General features: G+C 29.1%; 1 protein-coding gene across 2 annotated transcripts in view; it reads right to left on the reverse strand.

Annotated features, from left to right (window-relative positions):
• Positions 1-23,063, reverse strand: part of LOC111033709 (alpha-catulin) — a 45,517-nt gene that overhangs the window by 14,247 nt on the left and 8,207 nt on the right. For both annotated transcript variants that reach the window (XM_022314592.1, XM_022314594.1), the window contains exons 2-5: positions 14,719-14,908; positions 6,005-6,165; positions 1,936-2,145; positions 190-413 (exon numbers count right to left, since the gene is read on the reverse strand). In XM_022314592.1, the coding sequence (XP_022170284.1) occupies positions 190-413; positions 1,936-2,145; positions 6,005-6,165; positions 14,719-14,908 (785 nt within the window). The remainder of the gene's footprint in view (positions 1-189; positions 414-1,935; positions 2,146-6,004; positions 6,166-14,718; positions 14,909-23,063) is intronic.

Genomic DNA, 23,063 nt, shown 5'->3' on the forward strand with positions numbered 1-23,063 from the left:
GACTATACATAGAGACTACTGAATACCACGACCGTGGAGTGAGTGCACAACAAAAAATTTCAGGACGCGTCTGCATTGTGTTTACAGAAATATAGCGACTCGGAGACCCTCCGCCCACCAGCGTTACGATGACGCCCACTGTATTATTATTATTATTATTTTTATAATTAAATCACACTAAATATATACCTCGTCATGTCGACAAACGAGTCCAGGACGTTGAGCGCGTGGCCAAGTGTGTCGCCACCGTCTTGTTCCGATATGTACGGTGTCAGGGCCATGGACTCGCCACCACCCTCCTTCACACCGTCTTTGACCACGTAATGGATCAGGTCCATGGCCCTGCGCATCTGGCAAAACACCGTGTCCCGGTTTTGGCTGGCCTCCGAACTGTCCGGGTGCCTCAGACAAGCCTGTAACGCACACACACACACACACTCGTGTAATATATATTATATTATAAAATATCGTAATCGCTCGACATCCAAATTTTCCATAGGTATATACTTATATAGGATAATTTTAGGATTCATCCTTCGTATTGTACATAAATATAATAAGCTCTAATAATAGTATGTTAAATATTTATATACGATATAATGTATAATGATCCGGTGGGTCCTTCGAGATAAAGTAATGGGTTGATCAGTGGCTAAGTGAATCGTGGTGGAAAGGAACAGGGAAAAATGAATGGTAGTTTAAACGCTATAATCGTTTATGGACACATTACATTTTCATTATGTTTTTACTTACATCTCGAACGTTTGGCTTTTATCATAAAAACTGTAGACTGATGGAAACATTTAGAATGCTTAAAAAGTCAGTTATACCTCATTAAAAATGCAATCGATGTAAAAGTGCAAAAACAAAATACTCCAATAGAAAGTGACGGTTACCGCCTCACGTAGCCTCCGCCACAGTACGTAAAACATTTAGTATACAATTAGGGTTTTGTTCAACAACTGGGAAAGAAAATTATTCGACATACAACACAAGTCACATCTGATGTACCTAAATGACATAAAAACAATGCATAGTTCAAACTGTCATGTACATAACGCGATAAAGTATCAAATTGATAGTGTATATATCTATATACCTAATATCTATAGTCCTATAGATAATTACATACATGTACCTATATTATAGACGCAACTCTATATCGGTTATTCCATTTAAATACACTTACATAGGTATAGGTTCTTGATAGTCTTGAAAATTATAGTTCTATGTATTGGTGCCAAAATCCATGACTTCGTTTAGAGAAAATACAAGGGGGCCCGCCATGTTTCATTAAATTTAGTTTCTATTAACATCAATATTAACCATTAAGTATAAATAATAATGAATGTTTTTCAGAAAAGGCTTAGAGATCAAATTGACGATTGTAAAATAGGTATCAGCTTCTAATGAGTGTCCCGAAAACACAACTGTTCGGAGGCGGTCACTCGCATAGCCACAGGTCGAAAAGGGCTTTGTATTTATGGCGAAGAAATTGAGAATTTATGCTTCTTGTGTATATGAAACTGTTTACTTTATAAGATAAACTTTGATATTAAATCAAGGGCTCTGTTTTATTATTATTTTACTGCACCTACAATAAATAAATTTTTTACTACACCTAAAATTATTCGAAAATTATCTAATAGCAATCCTTCTAATGATTATCGGTTGATATCAGATCTAAAATAAATTATAAACGCAAAATGATCAAATATTTATATACTTATCAACCGACGAACATTAAAACAATTTCCAAATTAATTTCTCATTTTGTTATCATCCCCGCTGGTGTTAATATTCTCAGACCCGACCCTACTATACATATAATAGGTTTGTATGTTAAGGTGTATGTTATCATTATCTGCACACGCCTACACGATACCATTTCAGCACTTCAATTAATCGTTGTCGTATACGATTTGGCTCACTCACCTTGGACGAAGTCAACAGTAGCATGGTGGACCGCTCGAGTACTTGTCGGGCCGCGGCAATCTGAGACCGCCGCCGTTCGTCTTTCAGGTCGTTTTGCCGTTCGCCCGTCAAGTGAGCCAGCTCCACCATCTCGGTGCCAAAGTGACTGAACGCCTTGACGAACTCCGTGAAGTTGTTGACACCTTCCAACCGACCCAGACTCCGTGACACCTACGTAAACAGTAAAAAAAAAAATAAACATCCCGGTTGTAATATATTATCATTTTATTATATATAGGTACCCAGCAATCTACATAATGCATATTGATTTCTATTAGATTTTTGTCGTAATTGTTAAACAATTGCAGTGATTTGTTTGATTTTTAAAACAGTTATCGGTATACTTAACATATATAGCTATTATCTATATACTAATATACTATACAGCAGGGGTGACAAACCAGCTATATGGCACGATTGCCAAATGTTGAGCGTTGGCCAAAATTTCCAAGGCAAAAATATTTGTATTTAATTATTTAATTACAAAATTATCTATTATTTCTAAAAAATAAAGTCATCAATTATACGAGTTTAGAGCTCACTACTTCCCGACATAATATTTTGTAGCAATTTTAAAAAAAAGTGTCTTATTTCAAATAAACTCATTACCTATGTGAGTTTTTTTTCACAATGAATTATTTCAATTCAAAACATAGTAAAAATATATTATTGAAAGTAGCTATCTAATGCTGCTTACTTCATTAAACACGAAGACAAAAAAAATACACAATAGATATTAAAATAACTTTGGTGAACTTTTTTAAGGCCTCCATCACTCTCAGATAAAAATTGTTTATATAGGCAAATACAACATATTATTATTATGTATGAACACATAATACTGATGTACAATTTGTTCAAAACTTTGAATACTGAACTTTAGCACTTGGCCCGAAAAAAGTTTGTCACCCCTGCTATATAGGTTCATATTATGGTATGTCATAAATTCTCTACTTAAATAATATCTCTACAAACATATTCCGTAATCAACCTTTGTGCTATGGCATGATTAACTGATATTTCGATTAAACAATAAACAATTTGAGTGAACGTTAATATATTAGGTACTATTACATACTATATACAGATATGTATACATATATAGTATATATACTATATACAATTATCAAATAATTGTATACGTATTGTTAGAACAAAAAACATTTTGTTTTTAAAAAAATGTTTTCATATGAATTATTCTATAAAAATGAAATGCCCCTTGTCTACTATATTACTAAAGTAAATAATGAAAAAAAAAACACCAACAGTAATTTAATTATACATAGGATTTAAAAGACGGTGATTGTAGTATATATTTCACATTAAATCACAATTTATACAGTATTTTTTAAATTTATTATCACTGTTATTTGGTTTAAGTACGTTTCGTTATTTCATTTTTGTTTTTATTTGAATACATAATAATATACAATAATATACTTATATTTTTTTAAAAAAAATAATTGCTTCAACTAAATTTAACACAAAATATTTCTGACTGTATTTGCGTAAGCTCAAACAATAATTTCTGTAAAAATATTATGATAGTTATTAAATTAATGATATTAAATTCATGTTCATAAATTATGCAGTTTTTAAATTATAAATATTGCTGCCCGTTTATGTCTTTATGAGTACAGTGGAATTGAGTGGAAAGCACATTATAAAAATAATATAAAATTAATGTTTTAAAAGAATTTCTAAAGAATTGAAATTTTTATAAAACATCATTGACTCTGTAAAATTGATGTATTAACATTGGATATACTTATGGCTATTTTTAATTTACGTAGGGGACTAATTGTTCAAATAACATACTCGAGATAGTGGATATTATTTTAATTCAATATTAAAACATCAGAATCGGTAAAATTTATACGTCGAATTCAATAGCACGTACCTATAAATATTAACAGAATCGTAGGTATTGCTGAATCGCATAATATGCATATACATAATTATGAACCTACCTACTAAGTAATGAGTAATGACAAGTGATATTATACTTTTTTCCTTGTTTAACCTACAGCAGAGGAGGCTTTTTTTAAGAATACTACTCCACTGCTGCCATCGTTTAAGATATATTATGCTTAAGGTGTATTATCACATAGTTTCATACGAAATAGTCTATAGCTAAAATATATATTTTAAAATAAAAATGTATACCTCCTGTAGTATTACCCCGCCGATTATTATATTATACTGTCACATTAAACCATAATATGACTCCCTCTATTGACTATTATCCGGATTAACACGGGTTGAAGTTAAGTCCTTGCAAAGGGGAATGGATGTAATATTTGTACCTTTATTATGAATAGATACAAATAATAGTAGTTTTGATTATAATACAGTTAAAAGTTTGTACAGTTTATGGTTTCAAAAATTAAAGGTCGTAATGACAAAGTCAAATAAAATCGACTTAATATAGTTAATCAATTTATAACTGAAATACTTATCCAAATTTGATTAAACTAATAAAAAATAAACATGTTACAACATTTTAATACAAAATTAGCCAATTGATTTGAGTGAGAAATTCATAAAAAAAAATGCCTATATCTAAGATTTTAAGTAATACAAGATTCTTCATAATTTTGTCAATCTTTAACAAACAAATAAACATCAATCGGAAAGTCAAATTATTTTTTTGTGAGCGTTTTAAGTTCAAATTTTTATAAAATTGGACATTAGCAAAAATTTTCAAAAACGAATAACCGTAGATATTGTCAAATTTTTATAGTTAAGATTAAAAATTTAAAACAAGATTTCTTATAAGTAATTCATAGTTTGCTATAGTTAAAAAATATTATTTTTGGTTACTTTTAAAGTTTATTATTGTTTATTAATATCATTTAATTCATTCAAACATTATGTTTTATAGACACAATGTTATTTTTCTGATAGTCTTACGGAAATAATCAATTCAACAATGTATTACTATTTACTAATAGTACAATTAATAAATTTAATAGCAACATACTAAGTATAATAAGTATTCTAGATTAGTAGGTTGGCAGACCATCTTAGCTCAGAATCGTTTATCGTACACTATTATTCTATATTATTTAATTCAAATTAAAGACATCCATTTAAGGTGACCCACTCGATAACTAATGTACAGCACAGCGGCATCTACTTGCTGAGGTACACTTGACACCACTGTGTACAGTAGAGCAACTTCCTCAGTTTTTTTAATTTTTAATCTTCAAAACCTACTACCTAAAGATGGTTTCAACGATTGTTAGTGCAATAGTATTAATGTATTATTGTGACTTGACAATATAAAAAGGGTGTAAATATAGTACAATTTACAACTATCAAAAATCGTCTTTGTTTGTTCATTGTTGTCGTTTAATCAAAATGGGTTACACTTTTCTATTAATAATTTATTATTATTGTTGTATAATATATAGATTATAGAACAACAAATAATGCTTTGTTGACTAAAAATTATGAAAACTTTTTAATTAATCAATCAAGTTCCTTTACAATTCACTGCAATTTTAAAATAATATGTTATAATATTAAAAAATTAAAAAATGTAGACATTTTCATAAATTATCATGAGCACATGATTTTATTGGGGTGATGACTGCTAGGTGTAGCCTTTTGCATAGTTGCGTCTTTCCTAAGTAAGTTCTTTAATTAGTAATAGTATTATGTTTAATGACGTTAATAAGTGTTCAATGAACACATAGTAATATCATTTACCACATTATTAAAATTCATTGAATGCGAACTATTTTACTGTTAACATTTGAAGCATTTAAACTGGATAGGAGTGAAAAATTATTGAGTTAAAAGACAATATTGAGTCATATCCAACATTGAACAATTTTACATCTAATTAGTCGTCTAAGTGTGTCATCGTGAATTATGATCAAAAGAAGTAGGTTTCTTTATAATTTATTGAAAAGTATAACTCAACCATGGATTCTGCTAAAACACCAATCGTAATCGGTATATCAGTACATATAATCAGCTATTATTTCGTAAGTTTAAATAATATATATTTTGTCATGCGTACCTTGTCTTTGACTGAAATTAATTGCTTTACGACGACTACATCGGCTAATAATAACACTCTAGTGACTGAACTCAACAAGCACCGGGCAGCTCTTATCACAGATGCTCGATCATTGATTGAATCTTCAAACACGGCTTCGCATAGTTTTTCGATGGAAGCACCTGTGAAAAATACATCCAAGTTAATATGGTTTTTTTCAATCAGTTGATGTACATAGGTACAGTGACCTTTGGGTTAATACTGCCACGTGTAAACCGAGATAGAGGTATATAGTAGGGATTATAGTACATATCAAGTCACATATCCGATCCCACATTTATATGTATATTACGTAGGTATAGGTAGTATATTTAATATTTCTCCCTTTACTTTTATAATTTATTTGTTCTGTTCTATGTTCGAAACAATATGCATACATATACATATTGCTGATAGTAAGTTCAAACCAATAATATAATATTATAATTACTCTCGTTTTTATCAAATAAGTTTTTCAAAATGTAATTGACTGGAGATTGATGACTTGAAATTTGATGAGAAAAAATTGTCTTATATTAGTTATAGTAGGTACTATAATCCTATGTAGTATAAGTAGGTACATATTAAAATATAAGTATTTAATAATAATTAATACGGCCATCATACTATAAGAATCATAATAATATACTTAGGAAACTATTCGACGGGATTTTTACTGTAAAAATTATACTGCGTTCCTTTTTTTTAATACCTTAAGTAAACCAAAGATTAAAAAATTGAATTATAATGAGCTTATAAAACAGAATTAAAAATTAAAATAAAACTTAAGACCTTAGGGAGGATTAATAAATATTCTTTGCGCCCGAAAATTCATAAATGCACATACAAATGTATTTAGCCTATTCTGAAGATAATTGTATTACCTTTTACCCCGATATTTTTCAACCTCGCGAATTTATGATGATATTTTACATATTATTTTGTTAACTTAAAATTTAAAATGAATTTATTACTCAATATTAGGTAATTATACTAAATAGGTACTTGATGGGTAATAAACATACTAAATTTAACGGCAGTAGTAAGAAATACAATGGTGACTAAAATTGTATTGATAAAAGTTTTTATTTTAAAATAAAAATAGGGATGTTTGTTGTTAACTATAAGTAGTAAGCAAACAAGTTTCAAAAAGTAAATAACTTATAATTTATATTACATTTAGTTTGAACAATATGTGAAAAGTTATTTTCTACATGACCTTAAAATTTTCAAATAATCATCATAAGTAGTCAAACATAATAAAATGTATGTCAGCGAAATACAATAACGGCGTTAGACCTTTAGTCGCGACCTATACCTGTTTTTTTAAACACAAATTACTTTTAGTTCCGGACATCAATGATTTATGACTCGAGAATTACAATATGTATAGTTATATAGTTGTGTATCCATTCAATTTATACGTTATCATTATGTTAATAATTTAACATATCTACTTATTGTTACATATCTAACTTATTTCAATTTTCAAAAAGTTGTAAGATTGTTAAACATTAAAAATCTTCTATTTCTTTAATAATTTACAAAGTATTTGCTATAAAAATGTTACCTTCACGCCTAAATGTAATAAAACATTTTTAGTTTATATCACACATTTTATTTCAGTACCAACACTATATAAGAACCAAAATTACTTAGTGATTCATATCAATCATATCCAATATCCATATATTTCGTATTGAAATGGGACATTTTTACATATGGCATTAGCCTCCTTTACAACTAAGATAAGAAATAATCTCCTTTGAGTAAGCGGTCACCAAATTACTTATAGGATGAATCTTGCACATAGTGATTTTTACGTTATTACCATGACAAATAAGTGATAAGAAATTTTCCCGATAATTTAGAGGTGAAATTGTGATAGATTCTGTTTAAAAGTGGATAAAAGAAGGTGGGAATAATATTCTACGCTGGAAATAAAAGCTGATGAAAAGCTTATAAAAATGTATTCATTTTAACTATGATTATGTGGAAAAATAACTTTATACTTGTGATACAATCTTTATATAGGTATTTCATAAAAAAAAATCGTAACTTATCACTTTCTACCTCGTAATTTATATAGACTATAGGCATTTACACCTTTACCTAATATAATAAATTAGTTACCTATTAAAGTAATTATAATTTATAATTTGGTTAAATATCAACAGCAACATTTTTTTAATGTTTTATGGTTGATAGTGTTTTTCCTAATGTTACACAAACGTATTGATCTTACTTTAGGCAAGAAGCCAGAATGTTTTTTTTTTTTTACATCAATGCAATATTTCACGGACATATTTTATTACGCTATTGCAACTGTAAAATATTTCCTGACTTTTGTATTCGATGTCGTGTGTGAAATCAGAAACTCTAGAAAATAAATCTTTTACTCAATACTCAAATGTATATGAATACAGAATATTTCATTCAGCTATATCATAATATGTCAATACAAGTTTGCCCGCATACGTACGTTTAATAAAGAAACCCCATGTGGCAGTGGTGGAATACTAACCCTTAACATCCTGGCCTTGATTATAATATAGTTTTCGTTTATATATATTATATAGGTAGGTACGCTGTCGTTTACACGCAGAACATTCAAAGGAAAATAATAAATGTACATAATTATATTCGTATTTAAATGTGGACTTAATCGAAGTACTAAATTATATACACAAAATAATGAATCACAAAAACTTTGGCAGACTCATAATATAGGTACATTATTGTTTTATCATACAACATAATACTGTATACGAAATGAATGAACTAGTATCACGTATATTGTATAATATATCAAATAAATGCAAAACTTACAATGATATACCATATATATTTTATAAACCTAAGCATTGAAATAAAAACACATAAGTAAGTAAATACATACAAAATAGTAAATACAAAACTAAAATAAATATATTTTCAATTGATTCAATAACAATTTTTACAACAATGAATTATACAAAAACGAGGGATTATTCGTGATTTAAAAGTCAAAATCTTGAATACACTTCAAAATTTATTTTTGCTATATAATACATTTATGATAATAATTATATCTGTTAAGAGTATGCTAAAATGTTAAAACTCAAATTTTGAAAATGTTAACTTTGATTTTGAAACGTCATTTACAATCGACTAAGTTTCCTTTTGGAGTTATGAGTAAGTACCTGCCAGTAGTCAGTACTGACATTAAACTATCGAAAGCGGAAAGAAGTGTGTCAAGCACGAAAAAAAAACTTCTGCAAAACATTCGAGATGTATTTTTTTTAAACCAATAAAAATCGAAGTTTGCATAAAATCTTGAATAAAAGAGTAGCGCATTTTGAATAAGTTGCTCTCTTCAACAATTTGTCATTATGTACTACTATATTATAAATTATTACATCATTCTATAGTATAAAAGTATTTGCAATGCACTCGAAAAACGTTAATTCAAAATAATAATCGCTAAGGATAGGTACATTGAATAAGTATTTAAATAATTGTATTGTAAACCACAATCAAGATCTGAATACAACTTATTGCATATTATAATAGGTATGTAATATATATATATGTGTATGCAATTTGAACAGTCTGTACTTCTGTAGTTATCAACAATGTAATACCTATTTAAGACTTTAATAATGATTTTTTTTTCCGTGAGTTAATGTCACTGCACAATATGCAACTTAATTGTTTAAATCTATAAATCGTATAATAGAATAATGGTGAGAAAAATGTGCGTAATTGACTATAGTAAATCATAAGATAAAATAACTATAAAAATAATACTAAGTATAACCAATATCAATAAACTGAAATGATACAAAATAGCAGAAATAACATAACAAAATTACAGACATTGAAATAAGACACTTGAACTAAAATTAAATTACAAAAAATTAAATTACAGTGGACTAGATAGTAGAAGGTCAAAATCCTATTAAGTTTAGGTACAACGTGAAGAACCTATACAACAATGACAATATAATGTGGATATAATATGCACTGGACATTTTAGTATTATCAACTGCAGGCATAATTCGAAAAAATACTGAAAAGGTCCTATTGAATATCACGAGGACACGCAAGAACAATATTTTAGAGTTACGTTTTACTACCATTGAAATATTCCGGATAATGCCAAAATAAATGGGCTATTACTCTCGTAAACATTGTTTACGCGTGTTACTCAACACGTTCACGGAAAGCACAATGATAGTAGTTACACTTCCATTCTCCAATGTCGAACGAACACGTTCCGAGCGTCCTTATTGCTACATAGCTTTGAATGTAATTTGTTTTATTTCATCGGCACATCAATACCAAACAATATAATATATTATTTCGGTGACACGTAAATAATTTATACTTTTGCCCGGGAAACATTTTACCACGATGATAAAAGAATATTGTTTCAAATCGCTGTGGTACAGTGTTCCATCGTTTATTAATATTAAATTATTAAATTTATGAGTTTTTAAATGAAAAAGGAATCAAATATGGTGAAATACCAATAGGGACTGCAATATTGTAGTGTGTACCTAGTTACGAGTTGTATGATAGGCAATAAATAATAATAAATTATACCAAAAGTTAAACCGTCTTTTCCTATCACTTGTGCTGTTGCGAATTGCGTGCTTTTAAAAACTTAGGGTGTTTTTTTAAGGGAATTTTGTCATTGAAAAGGTATTTTGGTTATTTAAAGATCATTTTTTGATAGTTTATACAGGATTTAAATCCGGGCACTAATAATAATTTATCACGTGTTATTTGAGATAAAAATGGTATATAGTTGAAATTTGTGTATAATTTGGCTGTATTATTTTACATGACTTAACAAGAGATGACTCTTGTCTCCTGGTTAAATAGCAACCGAACACCAGAATAGGTGGAGACATATATTTTAATGAGGAATGAAAGTTGGTTTAATTGCACTGTTTTTTTTTCAACAGTGAAGATGCTTAAACATTGCATTACATTAAATTATGAATGCATTTTTTTTTTGTATTGAAATTAATCATTTTGTAATAATTATTTATATTTATCAGATCTGCCTACGGGATTTTATTAATTGTCATATAATATTTTTGTACAAATGAACTTCAATAAATATAAATATATTTTTTTTTATTTTAAAACCGTATTTTGATTTATCTAAGAACACGTAGGTTATTAAAACGTAATTATTATACATATTATTAGTGTTCACGGATAAGCACCTATACTACAACACAAAATACTAATTTCATATTAAGTGATTGCAATTATATCGAATTTGAAGGAAGAATATAGTTAGTTTTTTATTTTATCTTATTCTAATAACAAAATCATTATATTCGTATATTATGTTGCCATATAAAATATTATATTTCAATCTCCAATGTATATTTAACCTAGTGAGAGTGTTTATAATACGACTAAAAAAGCAGAAAATAATTTGAAACAAAATGTTTGTTTTCATGATTTAAACTTTTAATGTTTTTATTGAGAACTAAAAAGTAAATATTTCTTGTTGTTTTTCGAAACTAATTTATCAAGTAATACAGAGTGTTTTTTTAATGAACCATTATTTCAAAATATTTATTTGTTTTAAAACATTTTGGTTTTTTTTAAGGTTTTTGATACTTAGAATTGTATATTTTTGCTTGTACAGTTGTACTTTGAAACATTGTTGCTGTTTTTCATGCACTGTAAATTTATAAGAACTTTGGATTTTTAAGTTTGAACCACTTACAAAATAACAATATATAATTCTTCACAGTGCAGTTTGATGGATCAAACTCCTTACAAAATTAATAGTTTGATACCTAACTATCACGTTTGAAATTTTAAGGAGTGTAGTTTTACAGTAAAAATAAATATAAATAAGATAAAATGTTTGAAGTTTAGGTGGTTCTTACACCAAAAATAGCAGATAAAAATTTAAAATATGTTTCTATACGATGAGGAAATTTAAATAGAAAGGTATTATATAGGAGAATAATACAATTTGCAGTTGATTTCTATTCTGCAATAAAATAGTTTCGAAAATCTAGAAAATAAAAAGCATCTCTAATCAAAACCGAAGCTTTGGGTTCTGTATCCGTAGTTCCGGGTTCGCGTCGTAACGAAAACCATTAAAATTTATAAACAAGGTTGTAATACACTAAAACTTAATCTTTGTAGTTATTAAAAATAATGTGGTTTGCTTAAATACAAGTTTATTACCTATTACTTTGAAGTATTTGAATAACATTCTTACATTTGCTTAGTATAATTATCTAGCTTATTACAGAATTTCTTTTTGTTTCAAATAATTAAAAACCTAAAACCGGAATGTCATTGCGCATAATGTCGTGTACGGCGTAATAATTAGAACTCGACATTAATAAACACGCAAGTGATCTTTGTTTATTTCATACATTATTCAATATTGTGAAAAAAGTAAAAAAATTTTGCAAAAAAGGGTAATTAGAAACATATTTTGTAAACATCAACAATGATTCTGATACGTGAACATTTCGGAAAAATGATGTGCTAAATAACTTAGGCAGTAGAAAAAAAGTGGACCTCATTTGAAAAATTAAAGAGGTACAATACTCCACAGCAGCGTTCCTTAAACTTTTTTATCCTTGGAACCCTTTTTATGTGCACTTTTATTGTGGAACCGCAACTTTTTTTTGTTTAGCTTTCAACAATAAGTTATTACAGCTGGACAATTAAAACCACTACTTTTCTTTCAATATTTTTAATGCGTCATTTTATGTAAGAATTATTGCCAATAAAAGTTATAAAATTGTGTTAAGATTTTAAATTTCAACTTCAAATGCTCATAAAAATTTAATTTGGATTTACGCTCAACTTTTTTTTTAATCTCAACTAACAAGGAACCTTGTATTACATTTACAAGTTTTTTGATGGAGTGAACATGTTATGTCGACTTTAGTTTAAAACAAATGAATAATAATCAAAAATTTCATATGCCTATAAATAGTTCAACACAAATCAAAATATTTTAAAAAATGTATGGTGTATAGTAAAAATTCCCGTTTTTCCTTAATTTTTTGTTTGTTTTTCCTGTTGCTTTTGAAAACTATTGAGAATTTTAAATTTTGACACTTGAATACCCTAGATTCGCTTACCTGCCGGAAAAGTTGCTGTTGAAGAAATCTAAGCACTTTTACTGCAAGAAATCGTGACGACAGACCCAAAAAATAAAAAATAAATAAATATAATACACACCATTTTTAAAATCAATACATTCATCGCTCCGCTCAGAATCTAAAAGCACAAGTTTTGTGGAACTCCGAGGTTCTACGGAACACAGTTTAAGAAATTCTGTTCTACAGGGTACTTCTATAGTCTTACGAAAAATCTCAACGGTTTGAAATGTAGTCTCTAAAGTAAGTTTAAGAATTCTAAAAATTAGATTTTAACAACTGCGTAATTGAAGAAAAAATAGGATGAGAATGTTTGGTGAATCAAACTGTACCTATATGTCAGTATTATTGTGATTCTTTCAAGTCGCAAATCACAATTGAGTAACCAACACAAAATCAGTCTATGATCTAGTATCCTGTCTATATATTAATTGTATTTACATCCTTACGTTGGATAAACTTTTTCACTATGTAATCTTTGGGTGTGGAATAAACTATAATATATATGTATATATAGTATATAATATATTTAATACAAATAATAATTATTAATGATAAATTGTTGATAATTTTGATATTCAGGGGAAATAATTTCGGAATTAAATTACTGAAAATTTCATCATTTTTCCTAATATTTTCATATTTTTTTTTTTTACATTTTTGGGTACCTATACATGGTTATATAGTTACAACAATATAATATAACAATATGCACACGGAAACATTGTCCGAGCTGACGATCCGTGGGTTTATACCACTCTGTAGGCCTCTTCCGGATTAACTACAGCGTAGACCGCGCGTCGTCGGGTTTGGGAGATTTTCGCATCCGGAACAAGTAAAAAAAAAAATAATAACAACCACTGCCATAATAATACTAACGATAAATTAAACATTTAAATACGACAAGGCATTTTTAAGAGAATACAGTGAGTAGAGGCGAGGAGGGTAGGGAACCTACTATCGAGACTTGTCTCCGCATGGGTGGGTAGACAGAGCGGGGCTAGTGCTAAAGGACGTGGTGGGGCGAGGGTTATGGTTGTCGAACCAATGGTTCCGGAAATCGGACCCAAAAGCATTTTGCCACCGACATTGCAAATACAATATTATGTAGGTACGATAGTGTACGACGGAGAGTGGAGACCCGTCGACAACGTCGACAACGTCCTCTACTCCCCCACATACCCTCGAGCACACACACATTTCACATGTATAATATTATATATATTATGATATGACAAGTCGAGATAAAAAATTGTTCAACTGAATGTATATATAGGTGCGAGGAGGAGGTGCTCGTGGGTGTACTCCGGCGACCGGGTGGCGCGGGTCGGCCGGTCGGACGGGTCGTACGGGGTCCGCTTCAAAGGGTAGGTGGTCGATGTAGGACAGTGTCTGCGTGGGTGGCGCACGGGGGTGACGTGGAGCGTTCTGCTCTATATCTCGGCGTGACGCGCCTAAACGCACCCCCATTCGCACTAACCCTTCGCGCACCCCACCGTAGCGTGTTCGGGCCACTGTATTTATGCGTATGTACTCGTACTATACGCGTGTACTCACCTGCCGCCCTGGCCTCCTTGCACTCCAGGTACATGTCGGCCTTTATCTCGGGATTGTCGTCCGCAATGGTCTCGCCGACAGTCACGAACCGCTCGATGGCCAAGTTCACCCCCTGGCCGACCCTGGCTATCGCCCTGGCCGTCCTCTCGGTGCAGAACGGTCGTTCCCGGTGCGCCACCAACGTCGATATCTGTAACACAACGTACAACAAAATATTATATTAATAATACAGTTTCTTATCTTATTATACATAAATATATTTTTTATACATAAAATATATATACATTTTTTCGATATATATGTATAGGAGAGAGGGGGATGTCGGGGTAATATAGTTGAAGATAACAGAAAAAAAAATGAACATGGGTAAACTGACCATAAAACGTCCCCCGAGTACGGCCGTGGGACATCTTCGACGTGTGTAAGTAGTGTAATATACAGTTGATTATTACTGTTTAATATTATTATTATATATATACACACACACACACACATATATATACATACGTATACACACATATATATACATATATAGATATAGATATGCTAGCTAGTACCCATAGCTAGTGCTGTGTAGAATATTAAATAGCACTATGATAAATTATGTTACGGCGTTATTATTATTGTTATGTGGGTAGTAATATGGGTAATAATAATATCGTTATATAATAATATTATATTAAAGTTTCGTGTTGGGCCACGTGTGAAATCCGCAGGACGACTATTGACTGTACAATAACTACTACTTAGGGTATATGAGCAAAACAACCTAACGATGATGACGACATTTTGTATTCTTTTTTTCGATCCAAAAGCTCGGAGATATTCATTGTGCAAAAAAAAATATCACAACGTTTCTGGTTCCAATTATACGTCAACGTGGTATGTATATAGGGAGGTACTCGTCAATGTTATTGTTTTCTTTTTTTATTATTTCAATGGGATGAAAGCGTGTTTCGTTTATTCAACACTGTTCAGCCCTCCACGATCACTAGTCACTACTCGTATATATATTGTATATACGAATACATCATATACAATTCTTCCCATACTTACAACGAATATACAATTTTTTACTTTATCAATTATTATACAACTGTACCTCAGTCCCTGTATAAGACTATAATACGTATAAAATATAATGTGTCTTACTGTGCTGTACTCCTGTATAAACGGTTATAAGCGATTCTCCAATTTAGGGAATTTTGGTTGATTTTTAAATCGTATTAGAAACATAAATGCCTGGAGAGTATGTATCCATCGATAACACTTTTGCAATTATCGTCATTCTACTACGCAATGAAGTAGTATTGAACTATATGTTTACATTAAATATAGTAAACGAAATAATAACTTATAAGCACGTAATGAAATTTGAAAGTTTAATATGTACGATATAGTTACTAAAAAGTTGATTTTAACTTTGTTCCTCCGTAATGTATAGGTACTATTTCATGACGAGTTCTTTAATACTAAAATATAAACAACGCTTGAGTATACTAGTGACTAATTGGTAATTATTACTATTATTATTATCCTAGAAGTAATTAAGCCCTGAAATTTCATCAAAGTTATGCGTGTTACTATTGTACACTTACTCAATAACTTCTAAGAAAATAGTCGACAGTTCACACATTAATCCTATCATTGTATAATTTAAAAAATATCAGAATTAAATAAGCAATAATCGCAGCAAGTCATGGATTTATTAAATGTACAACTATTTTAAAATCTGATTAATTTTTCAATTAATCTGTTGAATCTTCAAAATGATTGATAAAATGGTTTAGTAAGTGTGAATATTTTTATTCAACGTTGTCGGAATATACATAAATGTATTAAATCTGATTTATCTACATTAAACAGATTCATGAATACAAAATGCGAAATTAGCATGCCATAAGAATTAATATTTATGAATTCCCGGAAAACAAAACACGCGATGAAATTATAATAACTATGAAAAAATAACGCGAAACCTAATTAACCTGAACAAATATACCAAACGTAGTTAATAAACAATTTCAAAAGTTTTTACAACTTATTTTAATTTAAGTAACATGACCACAGTTAATCCAAATCAATAACTTTAAGGAGGTAATACTAATAATAGTATTGTAACTATAGTATAGTTATTTGCAAATGAATAAAGGAAATGTATGTAAATAATACATTTCGATTATTAGAACTGACTTTTTCCTATTTTTAGTTTGTTTAGTCTCTCTAAATAAATGGTAAAATTATCATATGTAGATAAAATAAACGAATTTCATTACTTAAATTAATAATGTATATAATATTATATAGTACCTACTGCCTACCTATATATCCATAGTTACATTTCAAAGTAGTCTATAAAAATAAATTGGAGGAAAGTGTATTATATTATACCCGTTTAGGCGTGCATATACATATTATACTTAAACTCTAAAATACGTACAATCCTCTATTTCATGAAACAATAAAATACGAACAAAAAAAATATTATATTATTCGATGCTTTTAAAGCTCAGATACTTGTATGGGAGAATGTCGACCTTAATCGTTTTTTTATTATATTATGGTTTTTAAGTAATGTAAAAATAAAACCGGTGAAAATATACTCGTGGTTGGTTGTTATATGTGAAAAAAAGTAATCGACAGTAAAATTATTTGTGTATCTTTTGCTCGATGTACAATATTGTACAGCCATAATCATAAAGCTACAGTAGATGGTCATATCATTCTGTGTAATAAAATAACATTTAATGAATGTTCATTACAAAAAATATTAGACGTATTATTTTTCATTGATGTTTTATAACTCTCGTCACACAAACTAATGAACACTTAAAAACCTTTCCGCATTTAGGTGCTGACAAAATAACTGCACATTTTATTTTTATGCGAATAAAAGGTATTCCTAACCCTACAGTAAGTACAGACTACGTATATTCGGTGACGGAAACTTATTAATCAAATAACAATTTATTATTATTTTTCTGTAATAAAATATTCATATAACGTTTTAAAATTAACGACAGTTTAAATATAATAATAATGTGTGTTTGGAAAAGACAATTTTCTATTGCAAAAAAAAACCCCCGATTTATTGATTTGATATAAAACCCTCAATGAATATAATATTTACTGTCCATCAACTTTCATACTATGGGGTATTTCTTAGTGTTTCATAAAGTGGTATGAGAAAACGTGGTAGGTGTTGGCCAAATGGATTAACTGCACATAGTATGCAATTAAATGTAACCAAAAATTAGCGTTTAATTTCAGATCCAAGACAGTTTCGTCGACCGCAAACAATTTAATGGGTTTTTATGAACGTGTCTAATGGGATTACTATTCAAGTAATGAAGGAACGTATGAACTTGAAATTAAGACAAGGAAAAGGTAAATGTATAAGTATTATTATAGGAGGATCTATATGGGAACTCGCCAAATCTAAAGATGTGAACTGATCGTGCATCATGTTTTGTTGAATAACAGTTGGTGCGTGGCCTTTTTTCGTTTTGTTCAATTAATCAGAATACAACAAAGGGCTCCAAATATTAGCATGAATATACATGTACGCATAAGCATTTATTCAATGAAGCAACAACATTTTTAGAGTGATAAAAATAATAATATTGTATTAAAATATTTGTACAACATAAATGTTTGAGACACGCCGGCTTAGACAATTTTTTTCTTATGGGTATGCACCAATAATTCTAAACTGCGTCCTACTTACTAATAAATGCATAATTTTAATATTAAATGTTGGAATTTGAACCAACAGGTGTCCCACACTATTTTCAAATAAAAATCAATGTATTTTATAAATTATGCGATTCATCTATTATCCATTTTTCTGGGTGTTTTATTTTCATCTATATTTTATATAAAATATTCAAAATAAGTATAACTCCTAATATTTCATCATGGTACTCGTTAACCATTACGATTTCATAAAACAGTCCTCTAAAAACTGTATTATATTTTAAAATATATAGTTTATCTATATTATTTTTTAATTGTAACGGTTACCGAGTTCCAAATAAACTGAACGAATACCAATATGTTACTTATATTACTTGTAAAATAATGAATATTTATTTGATTAAAATTAAAATTTTGTGTAATAAAATGCTCATAGAAATTACAAATGTATTTTTTGTTTGTTTTTTTCGATTTGTTTTTATTAACACATTAAAAAATTATTCATTGGTAGAACTTAGTTCAAAAATATGAAATGTGTTATGAATAATAAAATTGAAGAAACAATCTTAAAAACGTACCTATTTATAAATTATGTTCACAGACAAATATACAATAGAAAAATTAAATAAAGTATTACAAACAATAATAACATATACTAGGTGCAGATAAAACATAAAAACTAGTTAAAAATGTAAGATTTTATACAGTTAATTATTTAAATAATAATACATATATTTATTTGTGTAAAAGTATACACTAATTTCTTTATTAAAAAGAAGGTTGTTTTTTATAGGCTAATTCTAAACATTGTATAGAGTATACATCCATATTCAAAAGTGATAATCGCATAAGCATTAACTCTCGAATTAAAATATTAAAATTTAATGTTTTAGGAAGTCGGTTATGGCAATTCAATTGTTAGCTAAAGCCGAAAGCCATACGAATAATAATAAACTATCTTACTACTATTGATTTTATAAGCTGTACGGGGTATTGGACACAGGTACGGCATTATTTAAATACTTGCTAATTTTGATAGTGCTGAATAATGACTACCTACTTCCTATCCCGATTAGAAATATAAATTATATACGATTTACGCTCAACCACTATGTTTAAAGTAAACAAAATTAAAGAACTATATCTACGCCTGCGTTTTTATTTCTCAAACACACGACTCATGTATCATTTATATTAAATAATATATATGATTACCTACATAATAATAATATGTCATCACGCGATCCAGCATTTGAAATTTGAAGCTAAATGCAATGAATTATTATTATTCTCTAATGCATATTATTATACCATTCAACTATCATGAAATTATTTTTAATTTATAAACGGCACATTATAGTAAGAATATGTATAATTATATTGTTTAATATAACACTAGGTAAATGGATTATAGGTTGGTACTAATAAAAACTGAATTCATTTATTTGTTAGTTGTTAATGACTAATATTATAAAAGAATAATAATGTTTTATTAAAATAAACTGATTTTCAGTATCTACTTAACATTTGCCATAAAAAAATATTGAGAAAAATCAATTGATCGAAAACTGAAATTCATTGCGAACATGTCAATTCGTTAAAAATCAAATAAATTATTCCTAAAAAAACCAAACAATCATATTCTATTCTTTTAATATCCATACATTTGTTTAGTTTAAAGTTGAAGCCAAACATACTTAACATAGTATGCAATATTACTCATTCAACTATATTTATACATAGCATATCGAAGTATGAAAACTGTTTTTTTTTTAAGTATAGGTACTATTGTAAGTTCTTTTTAACGATTTCATACATACGAATTAAAAAGTTTAAATCCATGAACTATTTAAAGTTCGATAAAATATGCACTTGCATTTTTTTTACTCATCACGTTACATAATATGAAACTAGGTGTTTAAGTGGGCGTGTGGAATTTCTCAAGTATCTTTACAGGAAAAATAATATCCCTTCGCATCACTAAATCCTGCTCGGTGTACATCCCATACTATAGTCAAACGAAAACGTCAATAAGGTAATTATATTTTTTAGGGTGCATCGCAATAACGAACTGAATAATAATATTATCTCTTATTTCATTATAAATGTATGTATTTTATCAGTACCTACCAAAAAGTACGTACATATACTGATATACTTACTTTTTTTTTTAGGTGAACATGATATTATAATCTGAAGCTGAACCACATTATCCCCCTTAAGGAATTTTCGTTAACGCACTGTGCAAATTATATTATAATATTATCAAAATCTCACGTATAAATGAAAATATTTTTGAACACCATATTATTATATTATGCACCATGCGATGTCATCCCCAAAAGTCTTAAGCAATATAATAACAATGCGTAGGTACACATTATATCGTATTAGGTAGGTATAGAGAATGTAAATTACTACACGTCTACAATAGGCCTCTTTTTCGAATAGGTACCCACTTCTTTGAACTATAACAATGCCGCCGGTGACCGAAAATAATAGTTCGTATTGTTTTATGCAGTATACCCACACGTGTTATTTCCGTCTTACAAACGTACGACTTAACAAATTTATGTCCAGAGGCTCCAATTTTGTTTAGTAACATCATTAAAGATACAGGTAATTGACCTATTATCGAACTCAAAGAACATTATTTGTTTTTTATTGTGAGGTTCTTAAGATATTTTTAATTTTAAGCACGGTATCAGTAGGTATATAAAATATTAGATACAGTTTAAAAATGCTCATAACTTGCTTAAAAATTAAAATATAGTAAAAAAATCCCCCGGCAAACGAAGATAATCTTCTTACTTTTAATTTTGATTATATATAGGTCATTTTACACTTTTATTTAAACTTTCTACAAACAATTGAAACTACTGAACATAAATATGCTATGTTGTACATTCGGAAATCGGAGACAAAAAATGCATGTGAAGCCCTCTTAGGGTTCAAAAAAAATATTAATATTCTATAAGTAATAAAATGTTTTTTTTCGTTAACATTGATGAATAATGCCACAGTACCACTGTTGTAATGCCCACAGTATACACAGTGCAAGAGTGATAAGTAACTAAGAGATCATTCGTGCAAATAGTGGGATGGGCTGGTGGCTTAACCCAACCCCCAAATCCCTCAAAAATAAAATACCCTGCTGAATCTCCCAAAATTAAGTATGCATATATTTTTTAAACAAAATATGTTGAAATTAAACCCAATAAATGTTATCGAGAGAAAACTTATTTAAAATTTTGTTTTTGCGGTAAGTTCACGGTATAGGTATAGATTAGGTGGTAAATAAATTCAGATGATAAGAATTGTTATTTCTTCTGTAAACTTTATAAAATTTAGTAAGATAATTAAATAGGTAACTAGACATATGTATAATATCATACATAATAAGACCCGGCCGTAATATTTTACCACATATATGCCTATGAATTACATGTGTGTTTGTCATCTACTCTGTTTAACAGATATAAAATAGTTAGAATGTGAATGTGTCACTTCTGCAATTAACAATTTGTATTTGTGTATCGACTACTATATTATAGTTGGAGATGTGAGGGCTACGCACCCAAATGTTTCTAATCAATATTATATGATACTTATATTATAAGTACGTCCCTCCAAAACTGTTTGCCGATTTGCGAGTATTTAAACGTTGCTGACAGCTATTAAAATGCAGTCCACCGCTGTGATTTTTGACAGTATAAAAAGTGCACAAATTTAATAAATAATAATTTCGGAATTTTCCGGAATAGATAGGTGCAAATTACTATAAGCGATGCTGTGACTTGTTTGTGCCCTCTGATAAACGTAAATTATTGACAAAATAATAGTGCATATGCCTACTTACCCAACGTAGAACTAATATTATTACCCGTGGATAATATTATAAGTGCATAAGAAGTCGTTTCTCGAAATTCAATTATTTATTATTGTGCCGTCAGTGGTGCCTTGATGCGCTTAATTTTATAACAGCGAAGTTTTAGTTCTTGTCCCCACCTACTAATATCATCCGATGACAAAACATCTTTGATTGTCGAAAACTTTTAGGAGCACGCGGAAAATTGTTTACTGGTGCATAATTGATTTATGACACAATTTTCTGTAGCTAATTCATAAAAGTCTTTGTATACGTTGTACGCACACCCTTAACAATGGCCAAAGTATTTTTGGAGTCTTTATTTTTCCATGTTAAACGTCCTGAACTATCAAACACTCTCGCACTTCTATACAGAACCACAGATTTTAGTAGAAGAGTGTGGACTTTTGTTTTGGTGGTCATATTATTTTAGTTGCTTTAGCCTTTTAGTCATATTCGTTCGACTTCTCTCTCTCTCTGATAATTCACTCGTGGTTTTGAATGACTAATAGGTACTAATTAATATTTTATTTCTTGTATTTTACAAATTAGTTGACTTTTATATTGTTATAAATATATTATTCATAAAATGTATTTGTCGTATTTCATAGTCACATGCAGATGATTAGTATTGCAAACATGCGTATTGTACACTTAAACCTACTATTATATACCTATATTATATATTGTGTACCCATTGTAAGTTATCCGCCATAGGCGTATCTCATTCTTTACTATGTATTTTATAGCTGCTTTCTTGATTTCTGTTTATTAAATTTTG

This window comes from Myzus persicae, unplaced genomic scaffold, assembly GCF_001856785.1.
Source record: "Myzus persicae strain clone G006 unplaced genomic scaffold, MPER_G0061.0, whole genome shotgun sequence".
Classification (NCBI taxonomy): Eukaryota; Metazoa; Arthropoda; class Insecta; order Hemiptera; family Aphididae; genus Myzus; species Myzus persicae.